Source organism: Erythrolamprus reginae, chromosome 1 (genome assembly GCF_031021105.1).
Source record: "Erythrolamprus reginae isolate rEryReg1 chromosome 1, rEryReg1.hap1, whole genome shotgun sequence".
Taxonomy (NCBI): Eukaryota; Metazoa; Chordata; class Lepidosauria; order Squamata; family Dipsadidae; genus Erythrolamprus; species Erythrolamprus reginae.
In genome coordinates, this window is record NC_091950.1 from 91,410,547 (window position 1) to 91,437,603 (window position 27,057).

At 40.0% G+C, this 27,057-nt stretch overlaps 1 protein-coding gene across 3 annotated transcripts in view; it reads left to right on the forward strand.

Annotated features, from left to right (window-relative positions):
* The window catches only part of ACTN1 (actinin alpha 1), a 144,559-nt gene that overhangs the window by 115,273 nt on the left and 2,229 nt on the right, over positions 1–27,057 (forward strand). The window contains exons 12-20 of one of the 3 annotated variants that reach the window (XM_070758800.1): positions 4,686–4,836; positions 5,994–6,102; positions 7,455–7,595; positions 9,080–9,262; positions 10,510–10,644; positions 18,263–18,442; positions 21,008–21,154; positions 23,539–23,619; positions 24,162–24,227. In XM_070758800.1, coding sequence (XP_070614901.1) covers positions 4,686–4,836; positions 5,994–6,102; positions 7,455–7,595; positions 9,080–9,262; positions 10,510–10,644; positions 18,263–18,442; positions 21,008–21,154; positions 23,539–23,619; positions 24,162–24,227 — 1,193 coding nt within the window. The remainder of the gene's footprint in view (positions 1–4,685; positions 4,837–5,993; positions 6,103–7,454; positions 7,596–9,079; positions 9,263–10,509; positions 10,645–18,262; positions 18,443–21,007; positions 21,155–23,538; positions 23,620–24,161; positions 24,228–27,057) is intronic. The other 2 variants (XM_070758792.1, XM_070758782.1) reach the window with 2 other exon arrangements.

The window sequence follows — 27,057 nt, forward strand, 5'->3', positions numbered from 1 at the left end:
GCAGCCCCAGCTTTGCTCTGCTGAACTTTGCCAAGTCCAGGATTCTCTTAATTGAGTCACTATCTTGAGCCAAGTATTATTCTCAACCTTCAACCTGTGTCTCTGGGCAGGGTAGCATCTTCTCTTAAGTCCCCCTTCAACAGCTCACCCATTCTTTCATTTCTGAATAGGATCTCCTACCTTCCCCAACCAGAAATTCCTTTACAACCATTGAAGTTGAAGAGCTCCCTCAAGTGGTGACTTCCATCTTTACAGCCTTCTCACAAAATCCAATTCTCCATAGATGTCAGACTGATGACCATACTTAGTAGCCTGGGGCAGTCTAGTGAAAGCAGCAGCAAAGACCAAAATAAGCTTTCTGGAGCTGCACACAATACCTTCAAACAAATTCCATATCAGGCAAGGGAGAGTCAGCAGTTTAGTTCAGCTAATGAAGGAAGCAACTGAGCTCTGTCCTGGTTGAAGAAAAAATACCGTAGCTTATGGCAGAATATGACTAAGGAATCCATGACATATCTGCATACTGGCTCAGTTGCAAAGCCTGGACGTTGGTGAATAAAATCTTGATCTCAGGGCGTTCAGGCAATTTTTTTTTTTTAATGTTTGGTTGATCACCAGTGCATCAATTCACCAGGTCAGTTACAGACAGGAAAGCTTTATTTCATGTTTTCCAACCAGAGAGAAAAAAAGCCACAAATGTTTTCACCAAAGATCTATCACAGACTTTCTGCACTTCTTGCAATAACATTCTCATTACTGCAATGAGAATTACTGTCTTTCGCAAGTTACTTAAGACCCACCTATTTCGCCAGGCATGGGGGAACTAAGACATCTCCCCCAGACTTATTATATTTCATGTTTGATGTATATGTGCTGTATGGTTTTTAATTGTTGAGGTTTTTATATATTTTATTATTAGATTTGTTCCATTGTTATACTGTTTTTATTACTGTTGTGAGCCGCCCCGAGTCTTCAGAGAGGGGAGGCATACAAATCTAATAAATTGAATTGAATTGAATTTTATATGTGGAAAATGACAGGACCAGCTTCTGATTCAAATAGCAAAAAGTCAGAGGTTGAACTTGAGAGAAAGCCTAAACCCCCAACTAAAAAGGATCAAGTGTCTATGGAGATTCTCAGTCATCCAGGTCATGGTTGTCCCAAAGGTGCTTTTTCAAGAGGCAACTGGACTTTCTGATTTTTTTTCTTTGAAGATGTTTCCGTTTTCATCCAAGAAGCTTCTTCAGCTCTGGCTGGATGGTGGGAAATGGAAGGATTTATACTCCTTGCAGACAGCTGGTCATTTGCATTCTTTTAGAGAATCATTGAGGTCACCTGGAGTTTTACCTGTGTCTTCAGGGTCACCTCTGAATAATGCGAATTCATAAACACATGGCACAATATAGGAGAACAAACCCACCAGGACAAGATTCAGCAGCTCATCTGCATTTAAAAGACAAAGGCATTGAAGACAACAATGTCCACATTTTGGACGGAGAGAACAACTGGTTTGAAAGAGGGATCAAAGAGGCTATCTAGGACATAATTGAACAGCCCTCTCAAAAGAGGATAGATATGGCATCTATCTCCAGTCTACAAAACAGTCCACGCTCCAACAGTTCCAAGAAGGCGCCACACCCATTTACACTGTCAGGATATAAACCTGAAGTAATATTACAAGTACAGTAGAAGCAAAGTGAATGCTGAGTTATGGTGCTTCAGCAGAATGATGCAATCTGTTTTATGATCTGATTGGTCAGTACATGTATATAATGTAATACACCTTTTGTGTGGGTGTGGTCCAGTTTGATGGTTTGGTTTAGTGGTTTAGTATAGTGTGGTCTAATGGTGGTTGGTTGGTGGTTTATTCTGTAATACCCTGTTTCCCCGATAGTAAGACACTCCCGATTGTAAGACGTATCGGGGGTTTCAGGGGGGTCGGCTAATATAAGCCGTACCCTGAAAGTAAGACATATGTCTTACTTTCAGGGAAACAAGGGGGTATTGCCGGGGGGAGCCCGATGACGTCGCTTCCAAGCTCCCCGCGCGCCCCTCGCCTTCGCCTCGCCGCGGCACCACCGCCTCTTCCCCGGCTTGGCAAAGCGAAGGACGCCGCTGGTCTGAAGCGAGCCGAGCAGGCGGTGGCTTGCAGCGAAGGCGCTCGTCCCAGCAACCGAGTCCTGCCGAGGCTCGGCTGCAAGCGGCCAGCGAGGCCGACTGGCTCCGAGGCGAGCGGCCAGAGCTGCACCCTCCTTCACCCGCCTCCTTTCCAGCAGGCAGGTGGGGCTGCCCAACTGCGCAGAGCGGCTCCTCCCCTCCAGACACACGCTTCCCCGACACGCGTCTGCGGCTCCACGCGTGCACGCCGCTTGGAGCCCTGAGGTTGAACTTGGAAAAGGGCTCACGAGGCTCCTGTCCCGCGGCTGCCCTTCTGGACTCTGGGGAGATGCCTTCAGGAACGCGACCCTTTCAATTTTTTTCCAATGTAAGACATACCCCGAAAGTAAGACGTAGTGGGGCTTTTGGGGGTAAAAAGAAAGTAAGACACTGTCTTACTTTCGGGGAAACACGGTATAGTGTAGAGTAAATAGTTACTTTTGGATACTATTGAAGAAGTAAAAGAGCCTTCTGAAGAAAGAGCTCTTGCTGTCTTGTCTTTATTGAGAAAACTACCTTGTTCCTGGTATCCACCATTCAGGTGACCTTGATGACACAGATAAACCCCCACGTGACCTCAACGACTCTCTAAAAGAATGCAAGAAGAAAGAATGCCATCAATTTTCTAAATCAATTAATGCCCCACAAGTGGAACTTTGGCCAAAATTGTGGATATCTTCCATTCTAGATTATCATAGTTCAGGCGTCTTGCCCATAATTAAAACCTAGCTGCAAGTAACAGGGGAGATACACTTTACAGATTGTTCTTTGCCTAATTTATAGCTCAGTCAGTTTTAGTGTTCTATGCTAATTGGTTTGCAACCAAGCACATTGGAAATGTGCTAATTCCCTCTTGCTTTTTTGCTGCTGTAGGACACTTGGTCTGTAAAGCTTTATTGACCACGGTCTCCAGGTGGTCAAGGTCAAATTAATACATCAGGCACAGAATAAGCCTGCCCCTATTCTACTAAAAACGCACCTAACTTGGCAATCTTTGACACTACTGCTTTACAGGATTACATCTACAAGACTTCCATGGAAACTTCTACTTATTTTTTTATTAAAGTCAGTTCTTACATTTTTGCCAAAGTCACCTAGAAGTAATCCCTCGCTACTTCGCGGTTCATCTTTTACAGATTCGCTACTTCACGGGTTTTCAAAAGGGGCTTAAATCCATTAAATCCATTGAAAAATTTAAATCCATTAAAAATTCATAAAATTCTTCTACAGTACTAGTGTACTCTATTAAAGAAACTGGTAGGATATCACATGTAGTTCCGGCTGAGAAACATTATAGAATGACTGTTTAATGCAAAGGGTGGGTTTTAAAAGTCCAAATACTCATTAAATACATAAAAAATATATTTCCTCTACTTCACGGAAATTCATTTTTCACGGGTGGTCTTGGAACGCATCCCCCGCGAAAAACGAGGGATCACTGTAAATGGTTTCCTAGAAGTAAATTTCCCAGTTGTAAATGGTGCCTAGCAAGGACTAGGGATGCTTTGAATATAATAACCAGCCTTCAGATATGTCCCATTATAAGACATCTTGAGTTTATATTAAAATAGTATATTAATAATACCATGAAGGTCAGTTTTTTTTTAAACAAGGGTAGAGCATTCACCTTATCAGGTATGGGTAAAGTAGAGGGAAGATGTACAGGGAGCAGTATCTATAACCTATTGTACAAGTACCACATTTTATGTTTACCTTTCTCAATTGTATTTCCTTTTATGTCTCTTTTTTGGGTTATGGTGAAACTGAGAAATTTGCTACCTCCTCCCACACGTAGCAACATGGCAAGATTTTTAACATTCCAGTCCTGCCTCTGGAGCAAATGGAAGGAAGCTACCCCCAATACAGTGTTTCCCTGAGGGGGCACAGAGAAATGCTGGGGGAGGGTGCATCACCCCAGGGAATGTGCTTTTTTTGCCGCAGGGAGTAGGGGGTTTTTGCACCGAACAATAGCGCACAGAGCAGGAGATATGAAGTGCATAAGAGACACCATGGAAAAATATTTAAAAGGGATGAAAAGAAAGGAGGAGAGAGACGGAGATAATGAGACAAATGTAAGTCTCTAAGATGAGGAAATATGATGAAGCGTATGTAGCGCTTCACTGTGACTATGGTAGGAGACAAGGAAAAATCGGTATGTTTACTGTGTCTAAAAATATTTGCACTTGACAGCATGAAGCCAAATAAATTAAGGCGACACTTAAACACATTACACCCCAATCACGCTGATAAGCTGTTTGTGTTTTTTTAAGTGAAAACATGCTGAATATTGCAAACAATAGTCCCGGCAGAGAGTTGGGAGCACACAAAATGTTTATTTCTTCCTAGGAGGCGTAACAGAAAATAATTGAGAAAAACTGCCCCAATAGGATCGTTTATGTTCCAGAAAACTGGAGGGCTGAAAAATGATTGAACTTAAAGGGGATCAGACTGCTATAAAGAAACTTCTCTTAGAAGACACTTCTTATGTAAATTGGTCACCTTGATTCATTTCCCTTTGCTCTTGATAGGCAAAGAAGCCATGTTGCAGCAGAAGGATTATGAAACCGCCACCCTCTCGGAGATCAAGGCTCTGTTAAAGAAACACGAGGCTTTTGAAAGTGATCTTGCTGCTCACCAGGACCGTGTAGAACAGATCGCTGCTATTGCCCAAGAACTTAAGTATGACTCCTACACTGTTTACCTTTTGCAGGTTGATGCTCCCCTTCTCAAATTCGGTTCTGCTCCTTCTTTAAATCAGAAGTTTAGAGAAGCACTTAAGGACTTAAGCCCCAAAAGAGACAGGGGGGCAGCATACAAGTCTAATAAATATTAATATTAATAATATTATTAATTATAATAATAATACATAATAATAATAATAATATTAATTTAATTATTTGTTGTTATTTTTATATCATTATTATTATTATTATTGTTATTATTATTATTATTTAAAAAGGGGGGGAAGAATGGTCGGGACAAGAAAGGGAACTATGCACTATTGCATTGAACAAACCATGAGAGATGCATAGCTGGTGTTCCATAAATTACATATTTCATCATTCATTTTCTATTCAAGCTCAACTAAGAAAAACCCAAGCCTATAAATCAGCCCTCCTCAATCTAATACTGTCTTTCCCAGCATTCCAACTACCGTGGAAATAATAGTAATTATCTCTTGGGCATCAGGTTAGCAAAGGCAACTATCAAGAAGAGAGTAAAGGTTTGCTTTAACCTGAGCTTTTGCAAACCTTTTATGTTGTTTCCAGTCTACCTAACATCCTAGGGATTTCCTCATTTTCATGTATTAGGCAGGTATGTCTCATCTTAGCTTTTTGAGCTCAACTAAGGCAATAGAACTATCCTCTTGTTGGGCAAGATTTAATATAAGTTCATATAAAATAGAATTAAAACTTAATTGGATGTTGACAAGGCTGGTCACTAGGGTACATAACTTATAATACAATGGATTATAATATAATGGATTTTCATACATCTGTTTACTAAGAAATTCAAGGCAGATAGAAAAATTGATTATTTCATTCAGCATGCCACTAATGTGATTTGATGCTACAAAATTATGGAGGATAAAAACTATGAAAATATGTCAAATGAATTCTTTGTGTTAAAGTATTCTGGAACTAAGCTGGTCAGAATGGATAGCAGGATCTTGAGTTACATGGACTTTGTTTGCTTCAGCATAACTATTTTATGACCTTTGTGCATCATCAATTATTTACATTGTTTCATAAAATATTTTGCATTCATTTTCTACCAATGGGTTGGATAAATGTTTATTCCTCTCTCTCTCTTTTCTAAATTCTTGTTTTTGTTAGTGAGCTAGATTATTATGATTCACCAAGTGTCAATGCCAGATGCCAGAAAATATGTGACCAGTGGGATAACCTTGGAGCTCTAACTCAAAAACGACGAGAAGCATTAGAGGTAAAAGATGGTTGCTCAATCCAGGCTTGCAATGTATTTTTCCTAGTTTTTCTGAGTGTTCCTCTCTCAAACTTTGGTAGCAGGAAAGTAAAAATTGACTTAGTGGTCAATTATCTATGGTAGCTTCTAGGGAAAACTATCCAAGAATTGGTACTTGAACTCCCCAGATATTGTGAGTATCTATTTTCAGCAGTACTAGCAAACCTAACCAATGGTGAAGATAGAGAAAATGGTACTGTAGTAACTTTGGAGAACCTCAGGCACAATTCCACAAATATGGAAAGAGTTTTAAAAGTGGTTCTTTTAAAAGACACTTCAGAAATCAAGATTCCCCATGTAAGATTGGAAGATGTTTAATCGGATTAATAATAAGCTCTTGTTCTGTATCTTGCATTCTGGATCCAGTGAATTCTTGTTTTGATTTTAATATTCCAAAAACTACCTGAAGGACCTCTACATTTCACATACATACATGCATGCATGCATGCATACATACATACATTGTATTAATTTCATAGAATGGAATAGATTAGAACAGAATAGAATAGAATAGAATTTTATTGGCCAAGTGTGATTGGACACACAAGGAATTTGTCTTGGTGCGTATGCTCTCAGTGTACATAAAAGAAAAAGATACATTTGCCAAGAATCATGTGGTACACTTAATGATTATCATAGGGGTCAAATAAGCAATGAAGAAACAATCAATATTAATAAAAATCTTCATGAAGACTTTTATGCCCTCCTTGTTCAGTTTGATGGTAATTTCTCTTAAATGGTGATAGAGAAATTTGGAAGGAAGGAATGAAAAATGTATACATTGCTGAAACTAGATTTTAAACTTTATCAGGCATTTGATACTATTTACACAACTAATTTATTTCACACACATATAGTATATACACAGAACTTAAGAATCTATGAATGAAGTCCTTTGCTGTATATTTCCCCATGTTCTGTGACATTTTTATACTCCACTGTAGATCCTTGCTTATTCTGTATATAAATTCAATTTTAATGTACTGCATCTGTGTATCTATCTGGCTTGTGGACTGAGTAAGAGAGGAACATAATTTTGAAAACATCCTTCTTCAGAATACAAGGAAAAAGAACAAACAAGAAAAAATACCCCAATGATATAGTTAATAGGGGTGTGTAAAATGTTGCATCCTTACCAGAATTGTTCAAAATTGGCACATTTCTGGATGGTTAGAGCAGTATTAAACTTGTTATTCTGACCTGGTAAGGTCGAAACACTTTGCATCTTACTATATTGGTCATTCAATGTTCACAATAATATAATACCTATATTTTTGTCGATCATGCATTATTTTCCTCTGGATTCATTACAGAGAACAGAAAAACTCCTGGAGACGATTGATCAGCTGTACCTAGAATATGCCAAACGAGCTGCACCTTTCAATAATTGGATGGAGGGGGCGATGGAGGACCTTCAGGATACATTTATTGTCCACACAATTGAAGAGATTCAGGTATATATGTTTGAAATACTGTTTTTTTCAGTCTTTGATTAAAGTAAGTTCACAATACTAGGTCACGGTTGTCAAACTTGCAATGTCACATTGCCATCAAATGATGCTTCATGACATTTTCCCCCTTCACGGAGCTGGGATGGATGTGACCTGTATATGATGCATCTGGGCTGCAAGCTATCCTTTGACACCCCTGCACTAGCTGATTCTGACACTGCCTCACCAACAAAAAATAGCTTCTCTTCTCCCACAAACACAGACAGGTGACAGCAGCTATCCCTAAATGGAAGAGAAATATTGACGTATACCAGTCCATACCACATACACAGCTGGGAGCAAATGCAGAACATGGAAGGAAAAAGAGTTTCCCAATTCCTTGCCTGTGCCCCAGATTTATTTTCTGATATTTATAGAAGTGGACAATCAGTCGAAATCAGTTTTCCTGATTTTATCCCATCTTCAACTAAAGCAAGATGTCACGACTCAGTAAAGCTAAGAAGACAGCTACACAGGATATTCTTTTTTTTTCATGGATCATTGATAAGAGAAACATCGCAGATTCACAGGAGGAGTGAATCAGCCCACAGGAGGAGCAACTATTAAGACCAAGTCAAAATATGTCTCCCTTTTAATGCATACAAGCAAATTCTTTACCCAGATCTAATGCTCAAAGGAGAGCATTCCATTTGAAAGCATTAGTCTGGATATCTAAAACTGTCAATAGTTAGTAAGCCATGGGACATGATTTTTTAGATGTTCATGTACTTCTGTAGAATCAATGTGCAAGTTTGGCTATAGCGGAGCAAGGATTTTCAAGGAGTTATGGAGGGAAAAGGTGACCATAATCACAAATACATAGAGATGCTTTTATGTTTAAAAAGAAAAAAAATCCTATTGCTGCTTCAGAAAGAATTAAATTTTATCCTTAGATATATAAAATTTAGCCTCCAAGATTATTAAAGACAATCTGAAGTTAGTTGAGGGAAAGATCAAAGGCAACATGAGAAAATATTATTTTACTGAAAGAGTAGTAGATCCTTGGAACACACTTCCAGCAGACATGGTTGGTAAATCCACAGTAACTGAATTTAAACATGCCTAGGATAAACATATATCCATTGTAAGATAAAAAACAGGAAATAGTATAAGGGCAGACTAGATGGACCATGAGGTCTTTTTCTGCCGTCAATCTTCTATGTTTCTATGATATGTGTTTAGCAAACCTGTCTTATAATGTTTCTGGCATACTCTTAAAGAGCCACGCTGTAAAAAATTGTATTTGAACCAAGTTTAAATTTTCTCTTTCCAAATTGTTTTTAAAAATTGTAATATTGGGGGGGGGGGAGTATTTTCTTGCCATGCAGTGATGCCATGCCGTTGAACTGTTACAGATAGATATAACTTTTTCTGTCGTATAAGGGTTTGTAATGTTATATTTTAGAGAGAGTGTCATTTCTCGTGACTATGTTATTTTGTTTTGCCAGGGACTGACCACGGCCCATGAACAGTTTAAAGCTACCTTGCCAGATGCTGACAAAGAGCGACAAGCTATCCTAGGAATCCACAACGAAGTGTCAAAAATTGTCCAGACCTACCATGTCAACATGGCAGGAACCAATCCTTACACCACTATCAGCCCACAGGAAATCAATGGCAAATGGGACCGTGTGAGTTGTTTTCAAGGTTAAGCTGCTTGTCCCTCTGGGTATTCTGGCACCTTTTTTTGGTGGTTCATCCCAAGCATTTCTTTGTGGAGCTCAGTGGAATTTCTCTCTGCAGAAGTATACAGTGGTACCTCTACCCAAGAACGCCTCTACTTACGAACTTTTCTAGATATGAACTGGGTGTTCAAGATTTTTTGCTTCTTCTCAAGAACCATTTTCCACTTACAAATCCGAGCCTCCGAAACTGTAACTGGAAAAGGGAGGGAGAAGCCTCCGTGGGGTCTCTCTAGGAATCTCCTGGGAGGAAACAGGGCCGGAAAAGGTGGGGAGAAGCCTCTGTGGGGCCCCTCTAGGAATCTCATGGGAGGAAACAGGGCTGGAAAAGGCGGGGAGAAGCCTCTGTGGGGGCTCTCTAGGAATCTCCTGGGAGGAAATAGGGTCGGAAAAGGTGGGGAGAAGCCTCTGTGGGGCCTCTCTAGGAATCTCCTGGGAGGAAACAGGGCTGGAAAAGGTGGGGAGAAGCCTCCATGGGGGCTCTCTAGGAATCTCCTGGGAGGAAACAGGGCCTGAAAAGGTGGGGAGAAGCCTCCATGGGGCTTCTCTAGGAATCTCCTGGGAAGAAACAGGGCCTCCACCCTCCCTGTAGTTTCCCCAATCTTACGCATTATCTGCTTTTACATTGATTCCTATGGGGAAAATTGCTTTTAAGAACCTGGTCACGGAACGAATTAAGTTCGTAAGTAGAGGTATCACTGTATATTAGATCTGCAACTTCAGTGTAAGTCCTCTCAGGTGCCTAATATTTTGTTCAACTTTTTTGATCTCTTATTCTATAGGAAATGAATTTTTGGTGTTGATTTCAAAAGCTATTTCTCAATTATATTTTATGCTTGACCTGTCAAAGGATAGATATTTACTTGATGTCTCAAACTAGCCTTTCTCTATCTGATGCCGTACAGGTATTAATAATGCGCTTACTAGCATGGCCAGTAAGCTGGGAGATTTTAATAGAAACAGTCTGAATATTTTTGGTAGGCACTATATTGTGGTAAGGTAATTATAGCTGTTAGTGCTATTGCAGTTAAAAAATGATTTATTTGGCATGTATGTAGAAACTTTGGTGTTTACACTTGCTGATGGCCTAATGTGTTTAGTGTTGCGCAAATATTGCTTCACCAATTTTTAAGAATTGTTTTTATTTGTTCTTGTTTAACACAGAAGATTCTGAGGTTTTGTGTTTTTTTTCAAAGGTGAGACAACTTGTTCCCAGAAGAGATCAGGCCCTGATGGAAGAACATGCACGCCAGCAGCATAATGAGAGACTCCGCAAACAATTTGCGTCTCAGGCCAATGTCATTGGGCCCTGGATCCAAACCAAGATGGAGGTAAAAATTCAATGTTTAATTGGATAAATTTTTGCCTAAGAACTTACCGTTTCTAAACATTCAAGCCAAAAACAGAAAGGGAGATCTCCAAGGCTGCTTCCACACTTGATTTGAGGACCGATTGGTCTCTGAACGCAACTTACCTATAAAGCCCTAAATGGCTTAGGACCAGACTACCTACTGGACTGTCTTCTGCCTCATACATCCCAGCGGCCAGTCAGATCCCACAGAGTTGGCCTTCTTCAGGTCCCGTCTGTTCTGGTTTCTGGTAGAAGTTTAGTAATTACAAATAACTCTCATTAAATGCATCATTTAATGAATAAAGCAATTCCATTTATTTCTCTGCTCTCTTGTACTTCAACACATTTCCGACATCAAACGGTACGTTATCTCTCTTCTAGCCGCATTCTTCACATTCCTTTTCCTGCTTAACTGAGACAAGATTTATTTCCTAACTACATAGCTATAAAAAACAGTCACACTGACTAAATACAATACAAAATACTTTGGCTTACTTAAGTGTGGCGAGAAAACCCCCCTCCCCCGGGCATGTACAATTTATGCATGGTATGTTTGTGTGTATGTTTGCTTAGTAAATGGGTTTTTAAAAAAATATTTTAAATTATATTTAGATTTGTCATGAATTGTTGTATCCTGCTGTGAGCCGCCCCGAGTCTGCGGAGAAGGGGGGCATACAAATCTAAATAATAAATAAAATAAATAAATATTTCTTTACGGCAACGTTGAAACTTCACCCTTCTTCTCCACTAGCCCCCTGACGTGCCAATTACCTCACTACAATATTTAACCCATTCCTCTCCTTAATATCTTCTTCCAGATCTTTGCTCTCTATGTTTCTGAATTCTTCTGAATTTAGGATTAACCCAGCGTGCATCTGATTCTCCCTCACTAGATCCTGAACTCATAGCCCCATACTGTGGCTGGCCTCCCACCTGTTCTACTACCTGTAACTCCGGGCCCCCCACTAATTCATAAACACTATCTGAATCCAAGTCCTCAATATCTTCATCATCCTCCAACTGATCAAGAGTATGTACAACACCGTCAGCCAAGCAATGTCGCCTGGTGGGGCCTAGCGGAAAAGCCTGCTCTGTGGCAGCTCTGGTTCTTTGGAATCAATTCCCCTTAGAGATTCACACTGCCCCCCCATCCGAAAGATTTTAAAAAACATATCTCTGCCGCCAGGCCTGGGGCCATTGAGCGTTGGCGTTCTGCTCCGGCTGATTGTATGAGAGTTTGATTGGGATTGGATGAATCGGGTTGTATGGTTTTAACTGTCAGGGGTTTTAGATTGGTTTTATGTTTGGGTTTCTCACATTTTGTATTTTTGTATTTGATTTTATCTTGTAAGTCACCTTGAATCCGCTGGGAAAGACGGCCTAGAAATCCAAATAAATAAATGAATGAATGAATGAATGAATGAATGAATGAATGAATAAATAAATAAATTTGGGGGCCCTGCACATTAGTTGCCTTTCCTGGGATTAATGCCCTTCTTCTGACTTCACATGGCACCATTAGTGTGGGGGAAGGTTTTCAGCTGCTGAAAGATGGTATTGTAAGGTGGTTTCCAATTAAGATGGTGACATGAAAAACTGAGCCTTGTGATAGCTTCTCTAAAAAAAATTACTAATGTATTCACTTCTGGCAAATTTATATAAAAGTTAAGGCTATGTGAAAGGCTATTTTACAAACTGATCTCACTTTGACTTCAAATAATAACATTACCATTGCAATAAATTTTAAGGTAATTTTGGAAAATACCATATTGCAGCAGTTCTTCTGGAGCTGATAGTTTCTCGTGGATGGCAGCTGTTGCCTTCTCTTCCTCCTCCTCCTTTCTCCTCTAGTCTTCTTCTGAAGAAGAAAGTAATCTTTGCCTACACCACAAAATGTGATGAGGCAACAAAGTGTAGGAGTGGGAACAACGTTTGCAGATTACATACTTTTCAGGTGTCATATACAGTGGTACCTCTACTTAAGAACTTAATTTGTTCTGTGATCAGGTTCTTAAATAGAAAGGTTTGTAAGTAGAAGCAATTTTTCCCATAGGAATCAATGCAAAAGCAAATAATGTGTGCCATTAGGAAGGAAATAAAAGCTCGGAATTTGGGTGGGAGGAGGAGGAGGATGAAGAAGAGGAGGAGGACAGTCGCTGCTGAAGGAAGAAGGTGAGGTGAGGGGAATTTAAAAAAATCCAAAACTTTAATGCTTAAAAAATAAAAAGGAATTCTGGGGCGGCGAGGAGGAGCACACGGCTCCTTCCATTCGTTCTGGGCTGCTAAAGCCTCCTTAGGGGCCACCGAAAGGCTCCTCTGGCAGCCCAGAAAAGCCTGAGATGGCTGGGATTAAAGGGGGAATGGCAGGAAACTGATCGGGCCTTCGTATCGCTCTCAAATTTCCTGGGAAATTTTTACAGGTTCGGGTTCTTAAGTAGAAAATGGTTCTTAAGAAGAGGCAAAAAAATCTTGAACACTTTATTCTTATTTAGAAAAGTTCTTAAGTAGAGGCGTTCTTAGGTAGAGGTACCACTGTACACATTGATCCCTAACTTGCTTGCTTACAGTAAAAGCTCACAGAGATGACACAGCTAGGTTATTTGCTTTATTGCAGGCACCAAAAAGTAATTTACACATAAAAGAGTTCTTGAATATATGGTTTACATATACATCTAGGTTAGGGGTCCCCAACTCCCAGGCTTCAGCCCGCTACTGGGCCGTGGCCTATTTGCAACTGGGCCATATGACTGATGTGCACATGCACAGCTCAACTTGTGTAAGTTGAGTTGTGTGTGCATCAGCAGAAGGCTGCTCCCGGTATTTGTTTGTTTGTTTGTTTGTTTGTTTGTTTGTTTGTTTGTTTGTTTGTTTATTTATTTATTACATTTGTATGCCGCCCCTCTCCGCGAACTCGGGGCAGCATACAAATGGACTGGTTCTTTGAACTGGTAGTGCTGATGGCGGAAGGCTCCCTCACCTGGGATGCTTCTGCATATGTGCGAACCAGTACCAAAATAATTTACAATCCACCACTGGTGTGTGTGTGTATGTGTGTGTATGTGTGCCAGCCCATTGTTTGCGCAAGCTGAGGTGTGGACATGTCCGCCTGTGCCGGTCCATCACTCTCATGGATCCCCTCTCCCCCCACCCTCCTAACCAGGCCACCAAGTTGCAAAGATTGGGGATTTATATAGGTTATGACCTATAAACCCTTCATGGCATTGGACCAGAATATCTCTGAGACCGCCTCCTACTGCACGAATCCTAGCGACCGGTTAGGTCCCACAGAGTTGGCCTTCTCCAGATCCTGTCAATGAAACAATGTTGTCTGGTGGGACCCAGGGGAAGAGCCTTCTCTGTGGCGGCCCCGACCCTCTGGAATCAACCCTCTGAAGATTAGGACTGCCCCCTCTCTCCTTGCCTTTTGCAAACTCCTTAAAACCCATCTCTGTCGTCAGGCATGGGGGAATTGATTCCCCAGGACCGTTCTGTTTTATGCATGGTTTGTATGAGATGTATGATTGCTTTTTATATGAAGGGTTTTAAATTGTTTTAACTATTGGATTTGTACTGTTTTTATTGTTGTGAGCCACCCCAAGTCTTCGGAGAGTGGCGGCATACAAATCTAATAAATAATAATAATAATAATAATAACAACAACAACAACAATAATAACAATAATAATCAGTGGTCGAGGTCTTTTCCTCACAGTTTTTTGAATAAACAGAAATTCAGCTGTTTTATTTATTTATTTATTTATTTATTTATTTATTTTCTGGGCGGCTCACAACAATAACAAGAACAATGGAAAAAATCAATCTAATAATTTAAAAAACACTAAAAACCCCATTATTAAAAGCAAACACACACACAAACATTCCATGTATAAACTGTATAGGCCCGAGGGAGATGTGTCAGTTCCCCCATGCCTGACGGCAGAGATGGGTCTTAAGAACTTTACGAAAGGCAAGGAGGGTAGGGACTGTTCTAATCTCCGGGGGGAGCTGGTTCCAGAGGGTCGGGGCCACCACAGAGAAGGCTCTTCTCCTGGGTCCCGCTAAACGACATTGTTTAGTTGACGGGACCCGGAGAAGGCCAACTCTGTGGGACCTAACCGGTCGCTGGGATTCGTGCGGCAGAAGGCGGTCCCGGAGGTATTCTGGTCCGATGCCATGAAGGGCTTTATAGGTCATAACCAACACTTTGAATTGTGGCCGGAAATTGATCGGCAACCAATGCAGACTGCCGAGTATTGGTGTGACATGGGTATATCCTGGAAAGCCCATGATTGCTCTCGCAGCTGCATTCTGCACGATCTGAAGTTTCCGAACACTTTTCAAAAGTAGCCCCATGTAGAGAGCATTGCAGTAGTCGAACCTCGAGGTGATGAGGGCATGAGTGACTGTGAGCAGTGAGTCCCGGTCCAGATAGGGCCGCAACTGGTGCACCAGGCGAACCTGGGCAAACGCCCCCCTCGCCACAGCTGAAAGATGTTTCTCTAATGTGAGCTGTGGATCGAGGAGGACGCCCAAGTTGCGGATCCTCTCTGAGGGGGTCAATAATTTCCCCCCCCCAGGGTTATGGACGGACCATAAAACCAGTTATGTTTTCGGCTTCACTAGCCTCCAGCCTTATAAACTATCCTTGGAGTGTTTGGAGGGCCAAACTGCCATTTACTTATTTTTGATCCAGGGTCTCTATTGTCATGGATTTTTTAAGGATGCGCTGTAGGAGGAACACTTAATAAGTATGAAATTATGCTGGTTTTGCATTTTATATAGAGATGGAGCTTACTGACTCTGCATTTGGATATAATGTGCAATTTAATACTCCTTTCAGCTTATCACAGAAGAACTCTTTCCCAGGACTTTAAGCAATTTTAGTATAGAAATTGCCCTGGTGAGTTGCTATCTAGGGCTTTTCTTTCCTCTGAAGTGAAAAAGCACATTGTTCTATAGAGGTATTTAATGCCAGTGCCAAAAATTCTCACATCATTTATGGATTAAAATTGTGTGTATGTCTGTACAGACATACTGTACATAGATAGATTAAAATATCTCATTTCAACCAGTAGGTTGCAAAAGAGCTCAGTTTGTCATGTAACAATTTCACAAACAATAGCGTGGGTGAAGTGTACGGAAGCTTTTATGAAGAAAAGTGAAGGGCATATAAGATAGGCTTTGGAGAAAGGTAACATTTGGCACAGATTTTGGTCTTTTAACTTACAAAATGAAGCAATGGCTGAAATGGTTTTGATAACCCTGTGATCAATAACAGGGATATGCAACTATCTTGTGACTGAAAGCCCTATTTTTAAAAACAAATTTATCTGGGTTCCAGTGTGGTTCCAGTATGGGACCTGATGTCACTGGAATGGATGGACTCGAAAAATTTTATGTGTATGTATGTGTGTGTAGTTAAAAGGGCTGAATTTGACCAAGGACCCTGGAAAAATGAACATGAAATACCGTATTTTTCAGAGTGTACTCCCCCCCTTAAAAGTGGGTAGAAATGTCTGTACCTCTTATACAGAGAATATTGCTGAAGCCTTGCCAACCTGCTGTCCCTCACCTTCGGCCATTTTCGGCCTTCATGCATTGTATTTTCGGCCTCCATATGCTCCATTTTAGACCCATTCCAGACTTCAGGGATCACCACAGCAAATCGTAACTTCCAGGCGTTGTGTTTTTTGCCTTAACACACCTGGTTTTAGACCAAGTTGTGGGGATCACAAGAGGACATCACCGCTGAAGGACATCATGTTTTCGGTCTCCTCGTGCCCTGTTTTTGGCCTCTGTGCATTGCGTTTTTGGCCAGTTCTAGGCAGCAGGGATCAGCGGTGGAGATTCCTGCCACCTGGAATGGGCCAAAAACGTGACTTGCACAGGCTAAAAATGGGGCATGCAGAGGTCGAAAACGTGATGCACTGAGGCGCCAATTGTCAGTGATGTGCTGTGGTGATCCCCACAGTCTGGAACAGGTCTAATACGGGGTGTTCGGAGGTGGCAATGGTCTGTGGCAATCCCCGCTTCCTGGAACAGCTGATTGGCGGTATTCTGGGAGGCCGATCCAACCGCCAATCAACTGCTTGTGCTGAATCAGTCTGCAATAACGTGCTGAAGCTGACCAGGCTGTTTGCTGTTTGTTGCAAGACGCTAGATGAATGGCAATGGATGCTGGTAGGCAGAGGCAGAATTTCCCCCCCTCTGTTTTCCTCCCCCAAAATTAATGTGCATCTTATACATGTATTCCAAAAAATACATGTTGGAGCAACATTGAGCTTTTGTATTTTAACTGTATTTTTTTAAGGTTTGTTCCTTTTAAATTAGTTTTTTAGTAACTTAACAATAGCTCATCACTGGATGCCTCTCTACCTTGGCTGCAAACCATATCGTGTGTGTTCTTTGTCTTTTGTTGCATTTTGCAATAACTTTATTGCGCCTATTGCATTTTATCTGAAAAGAAGTTACTCCCAATTATGAATTAAAGATTTAAAACAAGTTTCCTCCATATGCTGCCCTCCAAGTACATTGAACTTCATTTTCTCATCTTGCAGGCAAAGATCAATTGTGGGAAGGGGATAAACAATCCAGTTCAATATACTTCCATTGAGTTAGACAGCAGTTTCAGTGATTAATGTCCGGAATAAGAATTGCACTACATTTTTCTATAGTGAAATAAGTATGAATATGTCCTTCAGTGGTAGGGGGAAGCCTCTACCCTGAAGGCTCGACTACTGTAATGCTCTCTACATGGGGCTACCTTTGAAAAGTGTTCGGACACTCCAGATCGTGCAGAATGCAGCTGTGAGAGCAATCATGGGCTTCCCTAAATATGCCCATGTCACACTCCGCAATCTGCATTGGTTGCCAATCAGTTTCCGGTCACAATTCAAAGTGTTGGTTGACCTATAAAGCCCTTCATGGCACCAGACCAGATTATCTCCGGGACCGCCTTCTGCCACACGAATCCCAGTGACCGATTAGGTCCCACAGAGTGGGCCTTCTCCGGGTCCCGTCAACTAAACAATGTCATCTGGCAGGACCCAGGGGAAGAGCCTTCTCTGTGGCGGCCCCGGCCCTCTGGAACCAACTCCCCCCAGAGATCAGAATTGCCCCCACCCTCCTTGCCTTTTGTAAGCTCCTTAAAACCCACCTCTGCCATCCAGCATGGGGAAACTGAGATATTCTTTCCCCCTAGGCCTCTACAATTTATGCATGGTATGTCTGTATGTATGTCTGGTTTTATAATAAGGGTTTTTAGTTGTTTTAGTATTGGATTGCTACATGCTGTTTTTATCACTGTTGTTAGCCGCCCCGACTCCACGGAGAGGGGCGGCATACAAATCCAATAAATAAATAAAATAAATCAATAATAGATATTTTCCATCCGCACCAGAAAATGCATCCTTACCTAAGATCCAGTGCTCTGTTCTGTTTATCTTTCCCTCTAAAAAAAGCTTGCAAGTCAATCGAATTCTTTTGAGACTTCAAGGCCTGTGGTTAAAGCATTTTAGTTCATTTAGGGAACAGTCGGAGAAAATACCTTTCATGTTGGAACTTGTTCCTTACTTCTCTGTTTCCTTTGGGCTCCTATAGGAGATTGGCCGCATTTCCATAGAGATGCATGGGACCCTGGAGGACCAGCTTAATCACCTGCGGCAGTACGAGAAGAGCATTGTGAACTATAAACCAAAGATTGATCAGCTGGAGGGAGATCACCAGCTGATTCAGGAAGCTCTAATCTTCGATAACAAGCACACCAACTACACTATGGAGGTAAAGATTTGGAATATTGCAAGGAAAGGATCTTCAAAGAGAATGAATTCTCCTATTACACAGTCCTACTGAGTGTAAAAGAATTCCTTGCCAAAGTATGGCAGACCAATATCATTGACTGACACTGACATTATGTATAAACACAGTGCTTTAGTTTGGAGCCTGCCAGCTTAATTTTCAATTTTGCCTAAAAGTAAGTAATATTTGAAATACAGGTAGTCCTTGACTTATGACCCCAATTGAGTCCAAACGTATATTGTTCAGTGAGAAAAGTGCAGCTTTTTACGACTTTTCTTGCCACATTTGCTAAGTGAATCAACTGCTGTTGTTAACTTGGTAACCCAGTTGTTAAATGAATCTGGTTTCCCCATTGATTTAGCTGATTAGAAAGTTGCAAAAGATGATCACACGGCCCTGGGACACTGAAACCGTCATAAAAATGAGCCCGTTGTCAAGCATCAGAATGTTGGAGAGGCTGCAACAGTTATACAGTGGGGAAATAATTTGTAAATAAATTCATTAAAAATCAGACAATGTGATTTTCTGGACGTGTTTTCTCATGTTGTCTCTCATGGTTGAGGTCTACCTATGATGTCAATTACAGGCCTCTTTCATCTTCTTAAGTGGGAGAACTTGCACAATTGGTGTCTGACTAAATACTTTTTTTCCCCACTGTAAGTGTGAAAAATGAACAGTCACGAAATAAGCTGTTTTAAGTTGAGTACATGTATTTCAAAATGAGTGTAGAACAAAAAGCTTGGCAGGGCCCAAGTGAGGTATCTTTAGGTTTGTTCATCTCCATGACCACCATGTTGGAGATCTCAGAGGTTAAAAGAAAAGAATCTGTCAAGAGAATTCAAAAAGGTTTTGCCATCACTGTGTCTGGCAGTAATTACAGTATGTCAACTGCTGTTTCCAAGACTGTCTCATCTGCTTTAGGGACCCAGGATTTATTTATTTTGTTGTCAGAATGTTGAAATACAATACTGTTGCATAGAAACAGAAGACTGACAGCAGAAAAAGACCTCATGATCCATCTAGTCTGCCCTTATACTATTTTTTGTATTTTATCTTAGGATGCATCAACCTCTCTAAACAAGAATACAGGAAACAAAGATTTAATCCTCTATTCCCACATACACAGAAATAGAAAACTGAAATGAAGTACCTTCCCTTGAGCCAGAGGTCTTCAAACCTGGCAACTTTAAGACTTGTGGGCCAGGGGTGGGTTCCACTTACCTTTGCCATCGGTTTGCATCACAATGTTTCACATGTACATGCACACTTTGCTCGGGCACGCATATCCCCTCATGCAATTTCACTTCCACACATGCTCAAAAAGTATATTCAGCGCAAAACACAGCTGAGGAGCTGATCAGCTGTGCTTCGAGGGAAGAAATAAAACTCAGAATTAACCCAGGGGTGGGCGGGAGGGGTTTTTTCAAAGTATAGAACGAGGTGATGCCATCCAAACACAGGAAAAATTGGTGAAAATTCAGGAAAAAAGATGGCAGCGCCAATGGACCAGCATTGCCAGAACCGGATCTGTGACACCAATGTTACATCACCAGTGGGTTGCTAACAGTTCGGGCAATCTGGTCCGAACTGGGAGGAGCCCACCCCTGTTGCGGGTTTCAACTCCCAGAATTTTGGAAGTTGGAAGTCTACAAGTCTTAAAGTTGCCAAGTTTGGGGACCCCTGCCTTGAGCCAATGGAAAGGTGTTGTGTATATGTGAGTTTAATGAAAAAACTGACTTGTGTATGGCCCAATTCCATGTTCTGTAAAGCAAAGAAATACATGCTGACATTTAATAGAATGAATAACATGGCCATAAAATCTAGAAATACCTTTATCCCTAAGGTGGTTGTTTTTTAAAATAATAATAATAATAATAATAATAATAATTATTATTATTATTATTATTATTGATAGCTGTATTGATCCTTAGCCACATATGTAGACCTTCTCCAGGAAGTCTTCGGGTCAAGGGTCTTTGGAGTCGCCCCGAGTCTTCAGAGAAGGGCGACATACAAATCTAATAAATAAACAAACAAACAAATAAATAAAATAATGATAATAACAATGATGATTATAATAATAATAATTATTATTATTATTGTAGTAGTAGTAGTAGTAATAGTAATAATAATAATAAAGTCTATCTTCAGGACTCTCAATTTTGCCCTTATTTTCACTGTAACTCGTTCATTCTCTTCTTCTCTTTCCTTCCCCTTTCCTAGCATTATGGATTTCTGAAGGAAGCTAGGTCTTCATATAAAGTAGCACTTTTTCCTATTAACAAATTTTATTCAGAGGCATACACTTTTGTTTGCTGCAGTTTACAATAGTTTATGCCTCTATATAAAATTTGTTAGTCAGAAAAGGTGCTACCAGACTCTTGATGTTTTGCTTCTGTAGACTAACGCAGTTTTCTCCCATTATCATTACCTAAGTAACATTTGCTTCAAGGTTTCCTTGAGTTCATTTGAACTAGACATCAAATACTGCCCTTCAGCTTAAGAGGTCTGGAAATAAGTTGTCTTTGTTTCTCTACCCCCTTCCAGCACATCAGAGTGGGTTGGGAGCAACTCCTCACAACAATTGCTAGAACTATCAATGAAGTGGAGAACCAGATTTTGACTCGGGATGCCAAAGGAATTAGCCAGGAACAGATGAATGAATTCCGTGCCTCCTTCAATCACTTCGACAGGGTAAGAAGGAAAGAAATAGCAATACTTGTAAGCACTCAAGAGGGGATCTCTTTGGCTTGAATAAAAATTGGAGGTCCCAAATCCTAGCATCAGTCCAAATATTATTTTGAAATTCTTTGCAAAACCCTTACAGCCCGCATCTTTCAAATGAAAGATTAATAGAAGCAATTGAACTACTTATTACATTCATTCTAAAATTTTGGCTTAATATCTCTTCTCAGATAAAAATTTAAAGGCCCACTCTCATTGGGTGAGTCTTAGTAGCTAATGACCATGGGGTTGTTTGATTATGTATCAATTTATTTATATGTAATTCCATCACTATGTTTATATATTGAATTGTACAACTAGCCTCAGGGCCCTTTGACAATGAATTTCAATATTTTACACTTAAACAGCATCATTCCCTATTTATAAGCCTTTTTGCTAGATTTAAGCCAAATCTCAGAAAAGAAAGTTCTTTACTTAAAGCATACTGTATATACAGTGAAGGGCTACACTGAAGGGCTTATGCATTTTCTTTCAACATCTTTCAATGCAAATTGGGTGTGTTGGGATGGAGCTCCATTTTTGTGACCCCACTGTGTTTTCCCCCCCATCCGGGCAGTAGCCCACCCCTGTGTATATACCACTAAAATCAGAGCAAATGGGTTTTGCTGTGGGAAAGCAGTTGTGTCTTCCTTTCAGAAACAATCTCTGTTCTTGGCTGTATCTCCTCTGTTTCACATTTGTTTTTACCTCAGGAGGGTTTTTAGCATTGGTGAATTCAAATTTTTTCCTTCTGTGGGCATGCCTTTGTGGGGTCATGTGACTGGGTGGGCGTGGCCAACTTAAACTTTTTAAAGCATTTTTAAACTACCAAAGCAAACGATAGTTAAAAATGCTTTCAAAAGTTCCCACGATCACGCAGCACAACTGATTGTCAATGCTGGTTTTTTTTGTTTTTGTTTTTACTTTTTAAAGCATTTTTTTGGTAGTAAAAAATGCTTTTAAAAAGAAAAAGGTTCTGAAGATCGCATGGAACAGCTGATTGTCACAGCTGATCCTCCTAAAATAAACTTTTTATTTTACTTTTTAAAGCATTTTTTTACTACCTGTTCGCTGGAAGCAGTAGTATAAAATGCTTTTTAAAAGTAAGAAAATAACGGTTCTGATGTTTTGTGCAGCACAGCTGATCGTCGGAACCTTTTAAAGAACTTTTTAAAGCATTTTTTTACTACTTTTCGGGCGAACTGTTTGCAATTCACCCATGGTTTTTAGGACTTTTTCTCAAAAAGACCAAGGCCAACTTTCATAATATAACCTGTCCCCCAACTTAAGACACTCGGTCTAGTTAACTTGTATTCACTTTGAACCCAAGGGGCGCATACACTGGCTTCTAATATAGTTACAAGAACAAAAGTCAAATCATGATTTAACAGTATGCTCTAAAACTCGGCTCTGTTTAATTCTTTGCCTTGGCTGCAATTCAATAAACTTACATGTACTGTGGGATTTTTTTTTTTTTCCATTTTAATACTGTGCTATTTCACATGATACAATAAATCAGCACTACTATCATTGACTTCTCCTGTGATTGTGTATGGCTAAGATACTGTTCAATCTGTGGTTTGTTTAGCATTTGCTATGAGCCATAAATTCTGGGTTGCTTCTCTAGAATTTTTTTCTGGCTTCTTCATTCGATTTAATTTGTTTCGAGATGAAGAAGTAGGAGCCATTGGTTCAAACAACAGGGTGAAAAATCTCATCCATTCACAGGAAAATCCAGTGCTGTGCCATGTGAACAATTTTTAAAAATAGTTGAGTGTATTTATAAATTGAAGATAAACATAGAAAATATCAGAATTCTAATGCAGATTTAGGCTCTTTGATTAAAAATTACTGTGTTTGGTTAAAGTGTAGTTACATGTAAAATAATATCCTTTCTGCGGTCACTATAGCTTTTTAAGATCTATAATTTATTTCAAAAGATTTTATTCTTATTTTAAAAGCACGATCTTGAATTCACTGCCTTCCTGTGCTTGGCTGCTGGGTAAAGATGGCAATTTATACAATAAGGGGTGATATGAGGGGCAAAGCCACCTTCAGCACTTGCTATGAGCAGTGGTTGTTATGCGCACACTTGGCTAGTCAGGTCACATTTTATGAATAATATTTTTTTTAATGGACTGGCACAGTGAAATGGTAAACACGGTGTCTAACCTGTGCACTTTTTATTTTCCCTCCCTCTGTCTTTTTCTGCATGCCATTCTTCCTCCATGTATCTTCCTTCATTCACTGCACGTTGCACTTCTGTTTTTTCCACCCACACCTTTTTTTTTCTGTCTGTTGGTTTTACATCATCACCAATGCATGTCCTGCTATCTGATACACTGCATAACCAGGACCACTCCGGCACTCTTGGCCCTGAAGAATTTAAAGCCTGCCTCATCAGCTTGGGTTACGATATTGGAAACGATGCGCAGGTACTGAATGCTAGTGGGAGACATCTCAAGATATTGAAAAATTAGGAAATAACAATTTTTTTCTCCTCTTTTTTTTTGGTTTTTGTTTTGTTTTAATCCATCTCTTATCAATGCTCCTGTATTTTGTTGCACATATTTCTATGTATTACTTTCTGATTCTGCCACAATTCCACTGTGCTGTTTCTTTTTTATGCATTTTCAAACTTTTCTGTTAAAACTTTCAATTTGCCTAATTCCCCCATATCTTGCTGTCTTGCCTTCACTTTTCCATTTTTTATTTCTTTTATATTCCCATAACTATTTTTCTTCTTGTCTATGTTTAAACTTCCACCTCAACTTTATAAAAAAATACCCCAATCTTATTTTCTTAATTTATTTTTTAATGTTCATTCCATGCAATGCTTTATCTTCCATTCCTTCTTAATGAATATCCATTGCTTATAACATCTTCTATGGGTTCATCTATTCTTGGACTTTCTCTCCATTTCTCTTTCTTCCCCCCCTCCCCCCTCTATTGTTCTGTTTTAAACTCCTCTTTGTAGAAGAAGACTGGCATGATGGATGCTGAAGATTTCCACACCTTCCTTATCTCCATTGGTTACAATATGGTAATGTAGCATCAACAGCACTTCTTTTCATATTGGTATAGTTGTCCCTTAAAAAGGGAAATGGCATACATCAAAAAATTTAAGGTAAAAATACATGTTCACGATTTTCAAATAGAAAATTATTTTAAATCTTACAGTTTTAGAAGTGCTGAAAGAGAATTAATGCCTATTAATTATGGACAGAATTTGTCCAAGTGCGAGCTATGTTTTTCAAAAGAAACAGAATGTTGCCTGATATTAGTTCCTTTGGGAATCTTCTGAATAAAAGAAATCATATAGTAAAGACTGAATCAAAATTATATAAAGTCTATTCTCATGGGCTGGGGTTTTTTTTGGAAATAACTATTTTTCATTATTAGTCCATCATTCAAATGCATAACATTTCTTTTCAACGCCACTTCCTTTCTGTTGAAGGAGAAGTTTTATTTTTCTGGATTGAAATTTTTTTTCAAGTGTTAATTCCTTCAAACATTGGGAATGTAGACACGTAGGCTACTCTAGGTGGTATCTAGTTATGCATTTAATGTGCACTCAATATTAATATATTAAATGCACTGCTCAAAAAAAATAAAGGGAACACTCAAATAACACATCCTAGATCTGAATGAATGAAATATTCTCATAGAATACTTTGTTCTGTACAAAGCTGAATGTACACAAAAGCATGTGAAACTGATTGTCAATCAGTGTTGCTTCCTAAGTGGACAGTTTGATTTCACAGAAGTTTGATTTACTTGGAGTTATATTGTGTTGTTTAAGTGTTCTCTTTATTTTTTTGAGCAGTGTATTAAAATGACAACATAATTTCTGAAATCCTCTAATGCCCATTATTCGGAACAGTGATACCCACCTGCCATTAGCATTCAGAAGAAGCCAGCACACATTTCTGCACCACCTTCAAGTATGGTGTGTAATGTAGCACCTGTAATCCATCGACATCTGCAGCAATGACCCCATGTGGGCAGTTCAGCTTCTGTTTCACTGAGCGGTGGGCTACGAGCCAAAATATTAAATTGTGCTCGCCGCTGCGGCTCATAAGTTCTTGCGGGGCCAGTGTGACTTTGCTGCTGCACCTGTGGAGGTAGCAAAATCGCACACGGAGCCGCAGGTAAAACCTCCCCAAAACACGGGCACACCTGTGGCTCCACAGGTGCAGCAGCAAAATCGCACTGGCCCCGCAAAAATTTAAGAGCCGTGGCGGCAAGCGTAATTCAGCGTTCCGGCTCATAGTCCACCACTGGTTTCGATCATAGTGGCAGTGTTTCCATATTAATGGAGTTTGCCCCCAATCCTGCAATTCCTCAGCCAAGACATTTTTTGCACATATTTGTGTTGTCAGCATCTTACAGTTCAATAGTTGTGTTTTCCACCACCAGCAGCTGACTGCTCTAACACTTCCAATGCACACATAGAGGTAAACCATGGTGATCAAATTAAGGTTGGCCCTGATATTTGGACAGCTTTCTGGTCTCATTACATTTGCAGTTAATCATGGTATGACTCTGAAATTTTACTTCAGAGAATGAATTTGATGTAAAAACATCTGAATGTTTTGGGGTTTTTTTTTCAAGTCAGAAGGTCAGGCCAGATGTTTCAGTAGAAATGATAAAATACATTACTTGTGAATGAATTTATCTTGATATTTAGATTCAGGGCTGACTTCAAGGTAGTGTCTCAAAAATTATTTTATCCAATCTGGTAATTTCTATCCTTCTAACCCTTAACACAACTAGTTGTTATAATTTTCAATGAGTTAAACTATAGGTTTCAATATGTTAGTATAAGGTTATAAAACTGGGTATGACTGATTTACAATCTGCATATAGCTGTACTTTAGTAACACTAGAATGTTACAGTAAAAGCATCTAGTTGTTTCACCAATGGGATTGCAGAGAATAACGCCCTTTTAAAAAAGATTAGGTGGAAATCCATAGGTGGAAATCTCAGTAGCCCTTAATTTGGAAAGTACAGTACTCCTCATTTGAATGATACGGGTAAAAAAAAGTGGAGGCAGAGTTTAAAAAGAAGAGTAGAAAAAAAATATAGAAAGGAGGGTTAAGAAATGCAGAGTGCTGAAAAACTGGACATAGGCAAAAGATGAAGAGGGCAAAACCTGGCAGAGCTGTCTTTTTGCTGATGTCACAGCATCTTCTAGGGTGAAAATTCAGCAGGTTGAATGAGATTTGTATATTTCTGTTGGAAAGCAGCATAGAGGAGGAAAAAAGGACAGAATCTGACCTTTCCTTTCTTGCACCAATGTGAGTTTCTAACTGTAATATCCTTCCCCCTTTCCCTTTATGTCAGTTTATATTTTATTGTGAGGGGTATGTGTTGAAAATTATTTTTATTACTTGACTGTTTGTATTTATATGCCGCCCACTCCAAAAAGGACTTAGAGCGGCTAACAATAGTCATAAATACAACAACAATACAAATACAGCAATAAAATCAACAGTGCAATAAAATCTATAATGCCCTAAAAACCACGCATACTTTCAGTCAATCCTAATTCCAGGTCTGCCGGAAAAAACAGGTCTTAACGGCTTTCCCGAAGACTGATAGGATGGAGATAGTACAAATCTCTGGGGCAATTGATTCCAAAGGGTCAGAGTCGCCACAGAGGAGGCTCTTCCCCAAGATCCGGCCAGCCGACATGGTTTGGCAGATGGGACCTGGAGAAGGCCAACTCTGTGGGCCCTTACTGGCTGCAGCAAGATAGGAGGCGGTCCCATAAATAGTCTGGCCTGAGCCATTTAGGGCTTTAAAGGTGATAACCAACACCTTAAATTGCGTTCGGAGACCATCTAGTAACCAATGCAACTTGCATAAT